Here is a 15327-nt window from a genome sequence, read left to right on the forward strand (position 1 = left end):
TTAAATGATAAAAGAAATGCATGTTGAATGATAAAAGAAACGGATACAAACAGATTGAAGTATTTTATTGATTGTGTGTTTTTATGCAGTGGCATCTCAGCTGGAACTGATGGTATCCTGCTAAAATACATCAAACAAAGGGATAATATAAGTATTGTGATTGTTTGAAATGCACTGAAATGTTTGAAAGCTTTGTGTGGGTGTGGCTTACCTCCGTCTCTTCCTCTGCAGGGTGTTCAGGCTAAAATAGCGGTTCTCAACGTGGGCGGTACCGCCCCCCAGGGGCGTTCAGAGGACGCCAGGGGGCGCTGGCGGACATTTTTACAAAAGGGGGGCGCTGGGATGCCTTTGGGGGGCGTTTGATCAAAGGTAAACTTTACACCTTAAATCCACAACAATGCCAGTTTAGACTTTGAGCAACTTGGTAAAACTGTATTGTGTAACATTAAACCATGCTTGGCTGCAACTGTATCGATGGCAGCTCTTCTTCTTCTATTCAGTGTTTGTTAGCTTCTGTTAGGTTCTTGGCGCAGCTCCGTTCTCGTGCTACTAGTAGCTGAAATCACGATACCCTCACTGTGTATCCCTCTGAAAAATGAACCCATTTAAATAAAGAAAGAAAGAAATCCCTCCATAGGTGATACCACGATATAGAGCGTTCATTTTATAGCGTTAACACCAGTGCTGTAAGTGGTCCGGTATGAAATGGGGGTGATAGAACAACACAGCACTTTTAAATTTCAATAATCAGAATGCAGAAATTGTTTCCGTTGTTTTAAAAGGTTTATGTCAGTCTGCCTTTTCCCCATCGATACGCTTCCCGACTGCCCTGCACCTTAGGGGCTTAAAAAAAAGACACGCACATCGCGCAAAACTCTGAAACAGGAGAAGCGGGACATAAAACGGAGCAACGAACTAGATGTGAATTATGGCATAAAAACAGAGAATCTGACGCTGAACAGTGAAAAAATCAACACATGATGTGAAACACATCATGTGTTGATTTTTTCAGTGAATATTACTGATGGTCAATAAACGATCAAATAAATGTAGCAACAGGAAAGAAACTAAAGTGGACATAGCAATAAACCAAGAGAGGATAATACTAATCAAAGGAAACTAAATGGAAATGAATGAAGAACAAAATGCAAGAATAAACTAAGAAACTAAAGTAAATACAGAAGAATAAACTGGTATAGCAAGACTTTTCGAGCAATAATTAATACAGAGGCAAGAATAAACGGACACTATTTCCAGATAAAAGGTAAAATAATATTGTTGAAGTGTCATGGGTTTGTTGCGACCATATCTAGTGATAGAGATTTTTGGTATTATCATTTTGTTGTTACTTTAGTTCATATTCAGGTTAAAGTGTTCTCTTGTTTAAACTGTATGTGTGAACTGACCTGGAAGTCACAGCTGCCTGTTATCTTCATGTGAAACAGTTTGACCGAGATTTGAACCGGGCTCAGATCATGGGCCAGATGTTAAATTGTTTTACGACCCCTGCTGTTTCCTCTGCTGTCTATCTTGCCTATCCTCCCTCTTTGAAGTTTGAAAATAAAAGACAAGCTCTACCCAAAGATCTTCAGAATGCTCTGTGAACGGCTCTGAGAAGCAGTTGACAGAGTCTTCTCCTTTTGCTTGCAGAAGCTTTGTCATGAAATTCATATACGTTGTCTGTGGTTCTTTTATGTAGGTTCTAGGAAAATACCTATCATCTAGTACTGAGAATAAATATATCTTACAGAACATAACAGTAAATAACGTATCACATATTTATGTTTTTAATTACATTTGATATATTTATTTCTTCAATATTATTTTTCATCTCAGTGTTAATGTCATGAGGTTGATGACTCTATGACACTTTGAATTTGACTCATTAGGATTTGATTAAGAACCAGATTTGTTCTTTGTAATTTCTGTCCAGTAAAACTATTAATCTATAAATCAATAGTCAGGTCTATATAAAGATATAATCCATGTTTCTGTCTCATCTTTGTATGGCATTAAAAGGACCTGAAACTTTTGTTTTTCCACTGAAAGCTCTGGTTTGCACAATAAATGCCATGTGGGTGAAGTTTTATGGATGATACTCTGATGTCCCATTCTCCTGAAGGCAGCACAGAGCTGCACCACCAGAAACTGACAAACACTGAAGAGAAGAAGAGTTATGATTAATGTAGCTACAGTTCTATCCATGTTTTAATGTTGCAGAGCTCAGTCGTTTTGCAAACAGTTCAAAGTTTAAACTGGCATGTTGTTCATCTTTTATCTGGTCATTTTGTGGAATATTTAACAACTAGAAAATGGCACAAGGCAAGATTTTTCTTCCACTCTGATTGGCTGCTGTTAGGCCTACCAATGCAATGAACGCCTGTGAAAATACTTTCTATTCCCATGACTTTTTTGTTCTCTGGGAAATTATTTTTGATGATAAATACAGAAACAAGCATAAAAATCAAAACATCTACAATAGTGATAGTAATATTAATGATAAAATAATAGTCAGTGCAAAGTAGCCTGCAAATTCTTTGGTGGGGGGCGCTGAGGGACCTGGATAAAGGCTAGGGGGGCATTGGCCCAAAAAAAGTTGAGAAACACTGGGCTAAAAGATTTCCCAGGGGCCTGAGCACCTTTTAAAGGTTCCAGAAGAGACCAAAGCAGATGGAAGAGGGGGAGCAATAGAGCTATGCACTTTATAAATTTAATGTTGTATTTATATTTTTATCGATAGAGATTTGTTTTTAGATATGCTTAAAATGAATAGCATTTGGTAATGTATATTATTCTGAAGATTTGGTTATTTTGTCAAAGTTTGTTTGTGTATTTGTTTTACCCTGTTTCTTGGTGGGTTTGTTAATTGGAACAGCCAGGGACTATAAAAGGCTACATATTGGCCACATTGATTGTTGTTGCTGCTGCTGAGACCCTAGGCCAGGGGTCCCCAAACATTTTCCTGTGAGGGCCACATAACGTTTTCCTTCTCTGGTCGGGGGCCGGAGTCAGTTTGTAACAGAAAAAGTGAAACGATTGCTTGTATTGTATTGTAATGTATTGTTTTCCAGAAAGCACAATCAAATAACCCTCTCTGGGTTCTTCGCAGAACAAAAATCAGGAAATAAATAATAACATTATTAATGAAATAAATAACCAAATAACCCTCTCTGGGTTCTTCACAGAAAAAATCCAGGACGGATTATAGTCCGTATTTTCCTAACTATGAGCCGCACCGGACTATAAGCCACAACCCCAAAGTTTTTTTTTTAACCAGTAAACATACACATATAAACCGCAGATATCTCTGCCGCTCCAGGTTTTCCACAACGATGCAGCAGCAGCAGAGGGGGGCGGACAGTCAAAATTTGAGTCATAACAGGTCAATTGAATATCACATTTATTACGTTGAAAAAGAAAAAGTTGCCAAGTTTAGATTTAACTGAACTGATTACGGTCGTTTCCGGACAGTAACTGTAACAGTAAAAGTGCTCATCCTTCGTGTCTGCTACTAGCATGTGCTAAAAGAAAATGGGTGCCTTCTTCTTTAGATTTCAACAGCAGCTTGTATCCATTATTGTTGCACTACTGCCATCTACTGGATCCTAATATCTACACCTCATATTCTCATAATGATCCCAGTATTATTTAAAAAGCTGTTAAATAGCATTTCCCCTCAATGCTATTTAACTGATCAACAACATTTTCAAATTTCAATTTCCTATTAAAACCTAATTCCGTTTTAATGGGCGCTTTCTTCTTTTATTTCCAATTTTGATTCACTTTGTAATGGTCTCGCTATGGTGTCTTAATAAAAAAGTGAGGTGATTCCGAATTATTTCCCACATGAAAAAAAGGAGCGATCAACCAGTTTTCTGAAATAGTTCAGAGGTATGTGATGGAGATTTTTTGGTATTATCATTTTGTTGTTGCTTTAGTTCATATTCAGTCTAATGTTAGTCAGTTTAAAGTGTTCTCTTCTTTAGTGTGTGTATGAACTAACCTGGGGGTCACAACTGTCTGTTCATCTTCATGTGAAACAGTTTGACCGAGATTTGAACCGGGCTCAGACCGTAGATCCGATATCGCATCTGGAACTGGGTTGCTAGTTGTTTAGGTAAATTGTTTTACGACCTTTGCTGTGTTTGGGTATGATGTTTTACGACCTCTGCTGTTTTTCCTCTGCTGTCTATCTTACCTATCCTCCCTCTTTGAAGTTTGATAATAAAAGACAAGCTGTACCCAAAGATCTTCAGAATGCTCTGTGAACGGCTCGGAGGAGCAATTGACAGAGTTTTCTCCTTTTGCAAAAGCTTGGTCATAAAATTCATATACGTTGTCTGTGGTTCTTTTATGTAGGTTCTAGAAAAATACCTATCAGTATGAACCATCAACTGGCAAGTTTATGTCCTGACAGTGGAAGAACAAAGTTTAGGACAGGGTCAATAGTCAAAGGGAAGAAGAGGAAGAGGTGCGGGAAAGAGCCAAACTCAACTTCCTAAGGACCTAATTGTGCCCTCAACATTTCACTCCTGGCGACTGTGAGTCATTTGTATGAGCAAAACTGACAAAGGGTCCAACAGGTGATCAACAGTTTTTATCCACAAAGTGCCTAAATCCCACTGCTGCCGGCTAAACAGCTGGGAGGAACATCATACATGCAGTGCTGGAAGCTTTTTGAAATGCTAACAGAGCTAATTGCTGCGGCTGCCGATACTGAATATATACGACTGAACTGACACTGGACCCTAAACAGCTGTTACTGGACCAGACACGGAGCTATAGAGTCACTTACTTACAGATCACACAGTCCGACCACAGATATGTCTTTCATTTATGAAGTTGAAGGTGGCAGCAGCACCAAGACACCAGCTCCATCATCATTACTCCTTGTGATTTCTACATTCCCATTTATTTCAATGCTCTCTGATTCATTCTGAAAAGGCTTAAAGACATTACCCATCGCTATTTTGGCGAGATGGACCTAAAGCAATCAGACAGTTAAATGTTTTTTACCCAGAATGCATTGCAGTATGACCCACATGGCAACGTTCATGTGACAATATTTTATGAGAGTTCAGTAAAACTAAACAACCTAAATATTTCTCAAATGAAGTCTATTACTACAAGTAATCATGGATCCCTTTAAGAATTCTTTGTTTCTGAGTAAAACTTTCAGACATGATGATAGTGTGGTCTCACCTGTTTAGCTGCTTGTTCCTTGGGGTACCGGGATATGTGTTTGAGTAAATGCTCCGTCTTCTTCCAGTCACCCAACCAATGTTCCCGGGAGTATACAGACTTGCGGGATAAGAGTCGTTGGCACATGGCCTGATTTCCCTCACTGATAACCATAAGATCCTGCTTCCTTTTGCCAGCATTCAAACTGAGGATGCAGAAAAAAGTTCAACAAAATTGTTATTTTGTTTCCTATTTGTTCTCCAAGATGTCCCCCCAAAAAACCAACATAAAGAAAAAAGCATCAGGTAGCACCTGTATCTAAGATTATGAAGAGATTTCAGTTGCGGTCAATCATTAACCTGTTCTGGATTCTACATAGTCCATCAGTGGACCTTTTACATATTCAGCCATTCATATTATACACTATATTGAAAAAAGTATTTGCCCAGCCATCCAAATGATCAAAATCAGGTGTTCCAATCACTTTCATGGCCATAAGTGTATAAATGAAGCAGATAAGCATGCAGACGTTTTTTTTAATAAACATTTGTGATAGAACGGGTTGCTCTCAGGAGTTCAGTGAATTTCTCTGTGGAACTGTGATGGGACGCCACCTGTGCAGCAAATCCAGTTGTGAAATTTCCTCGTTCCTAAATATTCCACAGTTAAATGTCAGCTGTATTATAAGAAAATGTAAGTGTTTGGGAAAAACTGTTTGGTGTTTGGGTACATGGCCTACCACTTCAGCCGTGAAGTGGTAGGCCATGTTAACTGATGGACAGGGGTCAGCGAATGCTGAAGCACACAAAGTGCGATGAGGTCTGCAACTTTCTGCAGCATCAATCACTACAGACCTCCAAACTTCATGTGGCCTTCAGATTAGCTCAGGAACAGACCACAGAGAGCTTCATGGAATGGGCTTCCATGGTGGAGCAGCTGCATCCAAGCCAAACATCACCAAGTGCAATGCAAAGCGTCGGATGCAGTCTTGTAAAGAACGCCACCACTGGACTCTAGAGCAGTGAAGGCGCATTCTCTGGAGTGACAAATTGCTTTTCTCCTGTAAATCTGATGGTTAAGTCTGGGTTTGGTGGTTGCTAGGAGAACTGTACTTGTCTGACTGCATTGTGCCATTTATGAAGTTTGGTGGAGGGGGGATAGTGGTGTGGGGTTGTTATTCGGGACATGGGCTTGCCCCCTCTTCCAACATGACTGCGCACCAGAGCACAAATCAAGGTCCATAAAAACATGGATGGAGAGTCTGGTGTGGATGAACTTGACTGGCCTGCAAAGAGTCCTGACCTCAATCTGACAGAACATCTTTGTGGGGTGAATTAGAGCAGAGACTGAAAGACAGTCCTTCTCGTCCAACATCAGTATGTGACCTCATTATGTGCTTCTGGTAGAATGGTAAATATCCCCATAAAAACTAAATCTTGTGGACAGCCTTCACAAGGTCGTGGAAGCTGTTCTAGCAGCAAGAGGTGGACCAACTTCATATTGAACTATAGGGATCAGGAATGGGATGTCACTTAAACTCATATGTGAGTCAAGGCAAGTGAGCAAATACTTTTGGCAATATAATGTAGCTACATTGATATCAATTTCCACTTAACATATTAGATGTGCTTGTGTAAAAAAAATATTTTAGTTAAGAATGAAATAATTGAAGAATAGCAAAGCCTTTCATGATACCAATTGTCAAGTGACTCAAAACATAAAGGTGACTCATAAAATAGTTTCTTTTATATTGTATCAAAAACAAATAGTTTAACCTTTTACGTCGGTATTCATTCCTGTGGTCCACTGTGCCTTTGATGTTGGCCATCCTGGAAGCCAGAAGACGATTGTCTTTCATCCTGGACGCCAGAAGACGATTGTTTTTCATCCTGGAAACCAAAAGACGATTGTCTCTCCTGGCAGCAGACAGTCGTTCCTCCTTCACCAAGTTAAAAACCAGAAATTTAACATGGAAACATATTAAAACTAATTTTTATATTTTCTTGTCTTTACAATCCATACACTGGGGTAAACTCCACAATTTGGAGAGTTATTTGTGATGTAGAAAGAGGAGGAAAACCTATTAAATTATTTTTAAGCTTTTAGAAGAAATGGCCAACTGCAATGAAAATAACCTACAGTAAAACCTTAGACTAAAGACTTTGCAGAGACTGGTTTTGCTTACAGCACTCAGTTTCCTTGGTCTGTCCACATGCAAACCTACATTTATCAATATTTGCCTTCTTTACCTTTCAAATATTCTGCACATTGCTTTTGTAGGATCTCTCTCTCTCTCTCTCTCTCTCTCTCTCTCTCTCTCTCTCTCTCTCTCTCTCTCTCTCTCTCTCTCTTTCTCTCTCTCTCTCTCTCCCTCACACACACTCCCTCCCTCCCTCTCTGTGTTTCCCAACCCGTTCAAGGCACACTTACCTGCATGTTTAAGATGTTCCCCTGCTTCAACACAGCCCATTCAGATGATTGCAATTCAGCAAAACCCTGTTAATCAGCCATCAATTGAAATCATGTGTGCTGAACAGGGGAACATCTAAAACATGCTGGTCAGTGTGCCTTGAGGACCAGGGTTGGGAAACACTGATCTATCCGTCTATCTGTCTGCCTACGTAATTTGCTTTACCTTTTCTTTCTAAATGATTTGTAGGATACTGGCTCTATACTAGGTCACTAAACTGTTGCATATAGTTAGCTTTATGACTTGTTGCATCTCTGTGTGTATGTGTGCTTACTGACCTGCAATCTCTTCATTTTATATTGGGAATTTGCTGTTGTGAGCACTCTCCTGGTGTCCACTACAGGGTGGGCAAATTGCACCTGTGCAGGTAGAACCAAAGAAAACTGAATTATAAAAAAAAAAAAAAAAAAAATTCCCTTCTCACCCTCCGCGGGTGGTCTGTTTCATCCTCTGAGCTCGGGTCCTCTACCAGAGGCCTGGGAGCTTGAGGGTTCTGCGCAGTATCTTGGCTGTGCCTAGAACTGCACATTTCTGGACTGAGATGTCTGATGTTGTTCCTGGGATCTGTTTGAGCCACTGCTCCAGTTTGGGGGTGACTGCCCCGAGGGCCCCGATGACCACAGGCACCACTGTGGTCTTCACCTTCCAGGTCTTTTCCAGTTCCTCCCTGAGGCCCTGGTATTTCTCCAATTTCTCATGCTCCTTTTTCCTGATGTTGTAATCACTTGGTATTGCTACATCCACCACAACGGCTTTCCTCTGTTCTTTATCCACCACCACAATGTCCGGTTGGTTCGCCATTACCATCTTGTCTGTCTGGATCTGGAAGTCCCACAGGATCTTAGATCGGTCATTCTCCACCACTTTTGGGGGTGTTCCCCACTTTGATCTCGGGGCTTCCAGTCCATATTCTGCACAGATGTTCCTGTACACTATGCCCGCCACTTGGTTATGTCGTTCCATGTATGCTTTCCCTGCCAGCATCTTGCAACCTGCTGTTATGTGCTGGACTGTCTCAGGGGCCTCCTTGCACAACCTACACCTTGGGTCTTGTCTGGTCTGGTAGATCTGAGCCTCTATTGCTCAGGTGTTTAGGGCCTGTTCCTGGGCGGCCAGGATGAGAGCCTCTGTGTTGTCCTTGAGTCCAGATTTTTCCAGCCATTGGTTGGATTTTCTGCTATCAGCCACTTCAGTTATTTGTCGGTGGTACATCCCATGTAGGGGCTTGTCCTCCCATGGCACTATGTTTGTGCATTATGGTGCATATATATATATATATATATATATATATATATATATACTGCTAAAAAAAATAAAGGGAACACTTAAGTGTTCACTTAAGTGTTTAAGTGTTCCCTTTATTTTTTTGAGCAGTGTATATATATATATATATATATACAACAGGGCAATGCATTTTAATGCTCAATCTTACACATCAGATACCGTTCACCTTGTTTTATAGTCGGGGAATGGTATCTGATGGCCAATATTTCGCCCATCAGATACCGTTCTGATGGGCGGTATCTATTGCATGGAGGTACAACCGTACCTCCATGCATTGCATGGCAGGCACCTATTGTTCTACACCCAATAGAATGTCTCTTTATTATAGATTATTTATTTTTCTTCCATCACGTTAATGCAGCTCGTACCGCTGTGTGCCCACCCACAAAACTGGTATCAAATCATGCGGCTTGATGCCGAGAAGGGAGCTATTATTTTTATTGGGGATCGGAGTTAAAACGGCGACGTAAAAAGCAAAAAACGAGCAAAATTTCCAACTGCCGAAACGCAGAGTGTAACTGACACCAACTGCCCCTTTTTTAGAGTGAGAAATGGAGTGGAATTTTGACCCAAAAATAATTTTGAAATCGCTCTCAAACGGTTTTTAGATCGGCCTTACGGTTCCTGAATGGGAAGGAGTTGTTCGGACTGCTTTTTTTAGTGAAACTGGCTCAAACAGATAGAACTATGTCTTCCCCTGTGTGTCTCTCTCACAGCTGGCACCCTGTGCCCTAATTACCATAGCAACAGAACACAGGCCACAGCTGCTGATTCAGACTACAAACACTATGGCAAACATTCAGTTAAAGCAGAGGGCTACTATATAAGTGGTTTAATACAACCACTGTTAAACATTGGATTAGTGTGGCCATTTACAATGAAGCTTAATAAAATTTTCAAAATAAAACCCTTGATCATTTTTACATCCTGCAATTGCTCTGTTGATTAAAAAAATCACTGTCACAGACTGTATTAGTGTGGCCATTTAAAATGATGCTTACTGAACATTTCAAAATAAAAGCCTTGACCATTTTTACATCAAGCAATTGTTCTTTTGGGCCTTACATGACTGGTTTAACCAAACCACTGTTACACACTTAATTAGTGTTGTCATTAAAATTAATGATTGATGTATTTATGGATCTTGGATGTTTCATCCTGGACAGTGGCTCTCACACTCACTAGTCCTCTGCCTCCTTCCTTACGGCTCGTGTACAGTCTCAGGGTGCTGGATTTGGGGTGGAACCCTCCATGCATGGTTAGTAGCTTCCTAGTCTTAACATCTGTGGCCTTCATCTCTTCCATTGGCCAGCTAATTATTCCGGCAGGGTATCTGATTACTGGTAAGGCATAGCTGTTTATTGCACGGATCTTGTTCTTGCCATTGAGCTGGCTTCTCAGGACTTGCCTTATTCGTTGGAGGTATTTGGCTGTGGCTCCTTTCCTTGTGACCTCATCGAGGTTGCCATTTGCTTGTGGTATTCCCAGGTACTTGTAGCTGTGCTCTATGTCTGCTATTGTTCCTTCTGGGAGTGAGACCCCTTCTGTGTGGGCGACCTTCCCTCTCTTTGTAACCATCCGACCACACTTCTCTAGTCTGAATGACATCCCAATGTCAGTGCTGTAGATCCTGGTGGTATGGATCAGTGAGTCGATGTCTCGCTCGCTCTTGGCGTACAGCTTGATGTCATCCATGTAGAGGAGGTGACTGATCGTGGCCCCATTCTTGAGTCGGTATCCGTAGCCAGTCTTGTTGATGATTTGGCTGAGAGGGTTCAGGCCTATGCAGAACAGCAGTGGGGACAGAGCATCTCCTTGGTATATGCCACATTTGATGGACACTTGTGCAAGTGGTTTGCAGTTGGCTTCAAGGGTGGTTTTCCACAGCCCCATCGAGTTTGCAATGAAGGCTCTTAGAGTCCTATTGATGTTGTACATCTCTAAGCATTCAATGATCCAAGTGTGTGGCATTGAGTCATAGGCTTTCTTGTAATCAATCCATATATATATATATATATATATATATATATATATATATATATATATATATACACACACACACAGTATATGCGACAGACTGGCGACCTGTCCAGGGTGTACCCCGCCTCTCGCCCGGAACGTTAGCTGGAGATAGGCACCAGCAACCCTCCCGACCCCACCAAGGGACAAGGGTGTCAAGAAAATGGATGGATGGATGGATATACAGTATATAAAACTGCTTTTTTGTGTGCTTTGGAATGGAATTTCTGTGCTGATTAATTTTTTTGCGAAGCAATAAAAGCTGGTAGCTCTTGAATTGTTACAAAATAAAGCTGTATTTCCTTCAGCCCACTGGCTGCAGTGTTGACACCTTTAGATGCCATGAGACCTAAATCCAACAGTCCCAGTTTTCCATGTCTCTTATATAACTATTCATTTTAGCTTTGAAACTGATCCTATTGATCCTGTGTCCAGACAGAGGAATAATCAGTAGCCCAGCATCATGACCTGTTTGTTCTGAAGATCCTGCAACTTCCACTTCTCTTCCTAACATGACGCCTCCTCACCCTGACTCTCATACTGATAGGAGAAATCACAGAGCTCTGTTAGGTTAAAAGCTCATTTTCTGAAATTGGGATATTTTTCCTCCAACAAGCAGTGGCGGAGCTAGACTTTTAAAGTTGGGGGGGCCAAGGGGGGGCCAGGACTACCTCTGGGAGGGAAAAATTTAAAATGTGTGTGTGTGTGTACATCTATCTATCTATCTATATATATATATATATGGTTATTTTTTAAGCCCCTCTGTCATTTGACATGTTATAATTAACACCTTTGACTGGCGCACATGGAGACATGATAGACTTTACGCAAAGAGGTTCATCGCAGAGGCAACTAAAATCAATCAAATAAAAGATCTTTCTGAATATCATCTCATGGACACTGAACTAAATGCATCTTTCTGACCGGGAGCTGACAGCGTGTTGAAGAGTTATGGACACCTTGGTTAGGACGTTCTGGGTGGACAGGTAAAAATAGTCCGGGTCGGACCAGAATTGTTTGCCTGATGGTGCTCGGGCTTCTAATGAGTTTACATTTAATGAGTTTGGAGCACACAGAGAAAACCTAAAGAGAATGTGATCTACTTATTGTAGTTTAAGTAGAGGAATAACAGCTGACTGTTGACAGAGGAAAGAAATTAAAGTGCAGATCCGTTGAACAGAAACAAGCGCAGTGCGCTGGGCAATAAATGCGCGTAAATGCTCCACCGTTACGCTCCAACTAATCACACATGAGACGACAAACGCCAAATATACAATATATAGTTACACTGCTTATGTTAATGGTGTTTTAAAAACAAAACCAGTAAAAACCTAACCTAGTTAATATGTCAGATTCCCTCCTCACCCTCGTCTTCTGTCCAGACTGTGATCAAGCGCAGCTGACCACTTGGTGCGCAGACAGTTTCAACTTTACGCACAGAGAACATCGCGGAGCTCATTATTAATCAGTGGCGCAAAAAGTGGGTATGCAGCGTATAAAACGCATAGGGGCGCAGCACCAGAGGGGGCGCCAAAAACTCTGTCTGGAGGGGGCGACGCGCCGATGATGTTTTCCCAAACACTTCAGAGCGCCTCCTGCTCCTTCACCTCGCGCACATAACGAGGTAAATATAGCGAGTTTTACCCTTCACGTATCGTCGTCTGGAGAGGGGGGGGGGGGGGGGCTAAATCGGGCGCCGATTTATGTTTTCGCATCCACCTGAATAATGTGTAGTTGCGCCACTGTTATTAATCATTATAAGAACAATATCAGTCAGAGAATCATCTCTGATCTGGACGCTTTAACGGACCAGCGGCTTTGGAGCGTCTAGCGCAGCTGATCCGCTTCTGCTGGTTTTTCTCCCGCTGAGGGAAATGATGCGGGATCAGGAAACGATCAGAGTTCTGTCGTCTTCTAATCCCGTCATTTCGTGAATTGTTTAAAAAAACGTTCTCGCAGAGAAATAATAAATGTTTCATTGGATGACTAGAAATTGGAAATAAAATGATTTTTTTCTTTGACAGGCAACGAAAAAACTCTAGCGCTACCTCTTACAACTCCGACAACTACGAACATTGTCGGCCCCTCTTCGGTTTTTTTTCTTTTTGCGGAGGATCAATAAATAACTTATTGGTGTTTTACCATCACCACCAGGTATGACGTGCTTTAGCCTTTGAGTTGCACCACAGCGCAGCATAACTAAAACACCCAGGAGAAGAATATCAGCTTGTTGTTATGAGTATAAAGGAGGCTGGTATCGCGCCTGATAAAAATCTATTTATGTCATCACATGGACTTATATAAAGTTTTATACATTTTCTTTTCATATATTTATTATTGGTTTTCTTCTTTAGATATTAGGTTGGCTAAGAATGATTCCAAATAATGTACAGGAATAACCTGGTGCTGTTACATGTCAATCATCAGGGGAGGCATCTGGGGGGGCCAATCAGATGACAGGAGGGGGGGGCACTGGCCCCCCCTCTGGCTCCGCCACTGCCAACAGGTTCCAGAGGAATCAGCTCAAACCTGATGTTGGACTGGATGATTTTATTTCTGTCATTTGTGAATGTTAGAGCCTCATTTTCAACAGTGGAGCTATAAAGGTTGAAAAAGGTTATTTGGTAGAAAGTTTCATCAACATTAATATTTCCACTAAATAAGAAGCAAAAAAAAATTTTGATAGAGGAAAAGCCTCAGACTCTGAGCTCAAAGCAAGATGCCAGAGAGCAATAAAACTATTATTTTTGAATTAGACAATTTCACATAATTATCGCGGTAGAAGCCATTTGTTTGTTAAATACTTAATGAAACATATTTACCGTGTTTGATGTTTGTTGTGAATGATGTATAGTCACATACCAACGAGATTAGTCCAGTTTGTCGTTTATTGAACGTTCAGAAACTACAGTGGCTGTGATGAGCCACAGCAAAGGCAAAACAACCCGAACAGGTGACCAACTCAAACCACTCGCACCTCTCTCTCTCGCTGTCATTTAAACACACCCGTTGCCGTGGCAACCGCTCGCTCCTCGAGCCGAACAGAGATTTTGTTTAAAACATTCAGTCCGTTACGATATCAGGTTTTCAGGTTTGATATTTATTTTTTCGATGATTAATAAGCCTCCCTGAACACAGGGTGCAACCACCCTGTGTTGCAGAGCAGGAATTTTAAACTCCTGCTCTATTTTGATCATGCAACCGAAATGCACAGAATTGCGCAACACCTTGTTGAAACAATAATCACTGAGATTATTATTTTTGTTGGGTCATTAATTTGAACACGTTTTGTTGATTTTTGTTGTTGTTCTTTAATAAAGTTACGAACGTTTTAAGCCAATCAGAGGAGGACGTGCTGGTCTCAGCATCCTGGCTGCGTTCAGTTTGTCACCTAATGCCGAGATCAACTCAAAACCTTCCGCGATCGACGTATTGCACCGCTGCTCTAGTAAAGCACGAACAGTTCAGAAACAATATGAAATGGAAAAAAAGTTATTTATTAACTGATTAAGTCGTGTTTTGGATTGTTCTTGAAAATCTAATCAGTCACGGCTGATTAGTGGGTGCACTCGCGACTGCACAGTGAACCCACTGACTTTTTACAGCAGAACAGCCGCTCCCCTCTCTTGCAGGTACTGCGTACCCCCGCTAAATCTTTTAGGAGTACGCAGTACCCTGCCGTACCCCCTTACTTTCACCCCTGCTTTTCCCATCAACTTACTTTGTGGAGGTGAGTTGAATAGCGTCTGAATTCCCATTTCTGCTGCAGGAAACGGCTGGCGACAGGATTAAAGGGCTGATAGCACTTGTACATGTCGATATTACTTTAACCTCTCATCGTTGGAGCTGTCTGTACTGGTTGTGTTAACACGCTGTTGCCTAGAGACGTTATTCACTCCCCGCACACCTCTCCTGTGCCACCAGATCAGTTAGTTATTAGTTGGGGCTTGCCATAGCAATGCATAGAGAGGCCTGCCTCCCAGGCCGGCTCGATCCCGTGATGGGAGCTATTACTTTTGTTGGCATTTAGAGTAACTGTGGCGACATAATTAAAAACTAGCCAAATTCACTCAAAACAAAAGTCTAACTGACACAAAACAGTGTCAGTTAGACTCAAAATAGACATAGAATTTTATCTGCCCTGAGCTGCTCTTTAGAACTACTCTGATGGCGGAATGTCAGAACTCCAGACATGGTGGTACACAGTTACTAGTCCTTTTGTGTTTTTGTAATGGTGTGGAAACAAGACACGTTCTTGAATAACTCCGTGCATTTATTTAACGTACATCAACTACAACTAACCTTACGACTACAATGCCGTTATTCTCTTACATCATCTCTCTTACTGTTAGTACCGTTTCTCATTCATACTT

At 41.3% G+C, this 15327-nt stretch overlaps 1 protein-coding gene across 1 annotated transcript in view; it reads right to left on the reverse strand.

Annotated features, from left to right (window-relative positions):
- The window catches only part of si:ch211-284k5.2 (uncharacterized), a 29926-nt gene extending 14975 nt beyond the window's left edge, over nucleotides 1-14951 (reverse strand). The window contains exons 1-4 of the mRNA XM_008410890.2: nucleotides 14676-14951; nucleotides 7930-8010; nucleotides 6957-7120; nucleotides 5203-5386 (exon numbers count right to left, since the gene is read on the reverse strand). Of these exons, the coding sequence (XP_008409112.2) occupies nucleotides 5203-5386; nucleotides 6957-7120; nucleotides 7930-8010; nucleotides 14676-14768 (522 nt within the window). The 5' untranslated portion in view covers nucleotides 14769-14951. The remainder of the gene's footprint in view (nucleotides 1-5202; nucleotides 5387-6956; nucleotides 7121-7929; nucleotides 8011-14675) is intronic.
- Nucleotides 14952-15327: the final 376 nt, after the last annotated feature.

This window comes from Poecilia reticulata, chromosome 6 (assembly GCF_904066995.2).
Source record: "Poecilia reticulata chromosome 6, P_reticulata-male-v2, whole genome shotgun sequence".
Classification (NCBI taxonomy): Eukaryota; Metazoa; Chordata; class Actinopteri; order Cyprinodontiformes; family Poeciliidae; genus Poecilia; species Poecilia reticulata.